Here is a 4,707-nt window from a genome sequence, read left to right on the forward strand (position 1 = left end):
AGACTCTTGATAGGCGAAAAAAGGCAGTTGTGCCATGTAAATATGCTCAAACGTTACCATGCTCGACCATCAGGACAAAAAATGAAATCGTAAGTACAACAGTAGATTCTGATGAGATGGATGATTTTCATGTGCCAGGTGACAATATTAAATTGAGTGATTCGCAAATTTTGGCGAATCTAAAACTGCAACATCTGACTTCAGATCAGAAATGTTCAACCTGTTGAATAAAAACAAGCATTTATTTTCTGATGCGCCTACTAAACTGATAATGCTGAGCATGATGTGGATGTTGGAAATGCCTCGCCAATCAAGCAACATCCTTAGAGATGTGGATCAATGAAACAGGCTCTCATGAAGAAAGAAAGTCAATATATGGCAGAAAATGACATGTTAAAATAAATACAAGTTAATGTTAAAATAAAATGCCATATTACATTAAATAAATCAACTGGAAATTACATGAAAAGATCGATCGAATCAGTTTTAACAAAACTCGCACTGTGAGAATAAAATGAGGATTTAATTGACAGGAAACCTGTTAAGTGGCCTGGAAAGGAGCCACTGCCTAGCTCAATATTCATTCTTTGTACAAGTTGCGATGAAAGTGAGTAGCGCATTAGGCCTACTCACGATAATCACACATAAAAAGCCTGTTGAAAGAAAAAAGTTTAACTTTATATTTAAGCTGACAATTTTCGTTGCTGCGTAGTTTCAATCGGGAGTTCATTCCAGAGTTTTGGACCAGCAATGGTAAATGACTTGTCGCCAAGTTTGTTTTGCGAAAAGGGTATCTTCAGGTAGAGTTGATCCGACGACATAAGTACCGGTTGAGATGACGCAGATGGAAGGTGTCAACAAAAGAGTCAGGGTAAAGTTTATGAAGCGAATTGAAAACTAACCCAAACCACATGGACAGATGTTTGAACTGAATTGCGATTGGTAATAGGGATTGCAGTTCAAGTATTGATAAATACATGGAGTAATATGACAATACTTTGGTTACTAACTAATCCAGCAGCATTTTGAACACATTTATGATTATCGATTTGAGATTTCAAGTAATGAACTATTGCAATAATCATTTTGACTAATAAAAAGGGCGCCATTAATATCTGCGATTTTTATTACATTACCCGTCGAGCAGAAGCACCCCCGCGTTAGTTGGGAGTGTTAAGTTTGTTGGTAGCGATGCGACTGCAACGCTTGGGTTTCCTGGTTCTTTCGTGAACCAGGGATGTGTAACTAGTACCAAAGGCGGCTTCCTTTCTTGGGAAATAGTGCCCTCTCTTGGTCCAGCTCGAGGAGCATTATATATTTGAGTGACAACGTACAAATTAGAACGGTTTGCAGACCAAAGGCTGACTATTTGAAAGATTTGTAGATCTTCTGCTCGGTCCATACAAACACCAGACTCCAACTTGTTTTAAAGATATTAGCTCAAAGCCACCCGTCACACTTTTCTTCCCTTGTCAATGCAGTATCACGAGCGGATGGAGGGAGATCACGGCCAATTTTATTTCAGGACCTTCGTGTAAAGGATAAGGAAGACCCCTAATAGGCACTGGAACGTAATAAGCTGCAGGAATATAACCAGAACGTCAGAAAAAATGAGGACACTTCAATATGAAACCTTAAAAACTGGGATTCAGTTCAACTTCAAATAAATGGAAGATGAGAGTTCAGAAATGGCCGACTGGGTCAGGTATATTCTGGGAAAAAAGTTTATGGCAATTTGAAAATGAATTTTTGATGACCTGAGACTGTTCTGCATTGCAAACAGGCAAACCAACCGCGGGGAACTTGCAATGGATTCAGTGCTTGTTTTTTGTCAACATTTTAATTCACAGGGCAATGTTTTCTGCTTCAGAGCTTTATAACAGTCGACCTTGTGATAGTTATAATGGCTCCACCAACGGCGACAACTACCTGACTATGCGTTGTACAAACAAAAATTCCCCAACCCCCCCCAGAAAAAAAATCCTTGATCCACTCCAGAGAATTTGCAGCTGTCCTTGAGTAAACAACAATAGGATGAAGGTCGCTGTGTACGTGGACACTCCGCAAAACATACCAAGGACAGGTTATATCGGGCATCAATACATGCTTAACAAAGTGGTAGCACACTTTCTATTGTTAGCGATGCTTTGCCAAATCGATATTACTTTATTTGACAGGTTTTAAAAAGATTAGTGATGTTTGTGCTGATTGTTCTAACTTTAAAACAACAATTTACTACCGTAACCCAGTGATGGAAAGAAACTAAGAAAATTAATTGAAACGATAACAATGAAAAGACGATGGAAAACTATCAAAACTCTGGAGGCGATTCTTCTTTTCTTTCCAAGAAATTGTGATAACATACTCAGTTTCTGCTACTTTGTAAACCAATGAATTAATTAATGATTAGTACTATGCAAAAGAGCAAACTACTATGTTTAAATGATCAACTTGCGTTATTCCCTCTTCAACCGACATTATTAGTGAAACAGACTAATATCCTTCCAGGAAGCTTTCCAATTACAATGACTAATTTGAATTACTCAGCACTTTTCTCTAGGCATACAGGTAAAACCAAGGAAAAAGGAGATGCAGTGAATCCTATCATTTCTAGCATGTCTCAACTTAATTAATTAATAAGGCCAGAGTGTTGTCTTCACAGATATGTATCTTTGACTGAGATCACAGTGCAACCATTTCACAAGACATGACATAATCTATCACGAATTTCCACTACAATTATCCAGTTTCCTGTTACTGGTTATTTTCAAGTTGTTCTTCGGTGCACCGTGCGAAGGAGACGTCCTCGGGAAGTTCCTCGCTCTCGATCGCTCTGCACAGCAGGCATAGGTTGGCGTACTGGTACACTGTCCCGTCAACAGTGGTGCAGTGCGGTCTGTAATTTTTGGGGCAACCCGGTAAAGTAATATACCTCGTGCAGTCTGTTGTGTACTGGGATTCCTATTGAAAGACGGAAGGGAAAAATGGTCCCGTCAACAATGTTCGTAAAGACGTATGCCACTTTAAGTTTAGTGTTTTATCACATAACAGCGTGTTCTTGCCTGTGGCACAGTGGTGCTCTTTGGCTGGACGGGGTGTGCCACACTATCACTGTCCTGAACGACAGTGGCATGGCACTTTTATGAACTACAAACTCCTTACTGAATATAAATACAGTGTAGATTTAGAACAATTGGAAGTGACATTTCCGCACCGTCGTTCTCAGGCTCTCACATGCGCTTAGCCCAAGGACAAGACTACACAGAAATCCAATCTAACAGTGACATTTGACCGCTAAAATGCAATTCGACGATTGGAGTGCCGTGCTACTTCTGTGCTTCTGCCAGTTTAGTGCGGTGAGCAAGGCGTCTACTCTGGACCTAAGAGAACTATCGTTTTAAAATTCATGGGGTAACGTTGCAATGTTTCATTTATCCATGACCCTTGCATCAAAATGGCAGCGTAAATATTAAATCAACTTGAACGTACCTGTGCTGTGCAGAAATCCATCATGATGATAACTGCGAACGAAATAAATAAGGTATAACCATGAGAAATAACAGGTATCTAAATAGCATGGTACTGATAGGGCGTTATTGTGTTTATGTTCACCTTTGCTGTCAAAACAATTGATGGTTGATGAAAACTGTGCTTGAAGTTTACCTGTATCAGGTAAACAGAACAGAACTTTGATATTAGTATTTCCCTTTAAAAAGTAAATTAAAAACTGGAGACAGCGTAGTATCATGGATGTTTATTAAAAGAACCTGAAAAAATACACGAGGGGGGGTGTATGACCCTTTGGAAATTTACAGCACAAAATGTTTCATCTACCGACGGATCCTCTTTTGTTTTACATTATTGTAACGAATCAACGATCGGCGCTACCTACCAGCCATTCCAACGTAAAGAAGCCAAAACAGTGAACGCATGTTGCTGATTTCGTGCACACACAACCTTGCCGTATTTTGTATCAAGAAGAGCGCAGCGTTTACAACAGTGAGGCGGTAAATTACGGAAAAGCGAAGACTCTCGTCCCCAACGAGTCTCTAACTGTTATGTGGAGTCAACCAAAGAGAGCTGTGGCTTATATTGACTCGACCTTTATAATTGTACATGTTATCGAAGTTCACACAATGCTTCACACGTTTGCTGGACATGAAAGGTTGCACATGTCAGGGTGTTATCAAAATGTATTGTTCTATATGTCACGCAGCTTTGCTTGATGTTAGCTCTGTTAATGTTTGCGAATAAGTTTATAATTTTTTCCTCAGCTCTTGTTAATTGGTTAACTTCTACCTTAGATTGCACCTATTCACTCAGTAAATCCATTCAACCGCATTATTATGAAATATTTAATTGGAAAGTGATTTAATTCACAAAGCTCTAAATTTTCACGCTTAACACGAATGGAAAAGAGCTCATTTGTGTCTATATATCTATCGAAATTCCAACGAACCCGCTTCATGTGATCCCATCCCCTAAGTATTTTTTGTTAAGGAATATTTCTAAGCTAGGACATTAGTCCTATAATCTCCAAGATGATCTACATTCCAAACCAAGATATATGTACAGCTAAGTGAAAATATACGCATGCGCGAAAACCCACAACTCCCTATTCAGTCTTGATAGTATTCCAGATGGCGCACTTACGAAGAAAGTGTTTAAAGTCTGCAAATGAGAAATAATAAAGCTAATCTTTGTCCT

General features: G+C 39.1%; 1 protein-coding gene across 1 annotated transcript; it reads right to left on the bottom strand.

Annotated features, from left to right (window-relative positions):
• Window positions 1–1,392: 1,392 nt before the first annotated feature.
• On the bottom strand, window positions 1,393–4,109 carry LOC110989649 (uncharacterized). The gene is made up of 3 exons (XM_087140520.1): window positions 3,893–4,109; window positions 3,490–3,521; window positions 1,393–2,961 (listed from the first exon to the last, which is right to left on the bottom strand). Exons 1-3 carry the CDS (start codon window positions 3,930–3,932, stop codon window positions 2,755–2,757), a joined length of 279 nt encoding a protein of 92 aa, XP_086996646.1. The 5' UTR covers window positions 3,933–4,109; the 3' UTR covers window positions 1,393–2,754.
• Window positions 4,110–4,707: the final 598 nt, after the last annotated feature.

This window comes from Acanthaster planci, linkage group LG08, assembly GCF_054643075.1.
Source record: "Acanthaster planci isolate LZ-2023a linkage group LG08, COTS_SCS, whole genome shotgun sequence".
NCBI classification, from domain to species: Eukaryota; Metazoa; Echinodermata; class Asteroidea; order Valvatida; family Acanthasteridae; genus Acanthaster; species Acanthaster planci.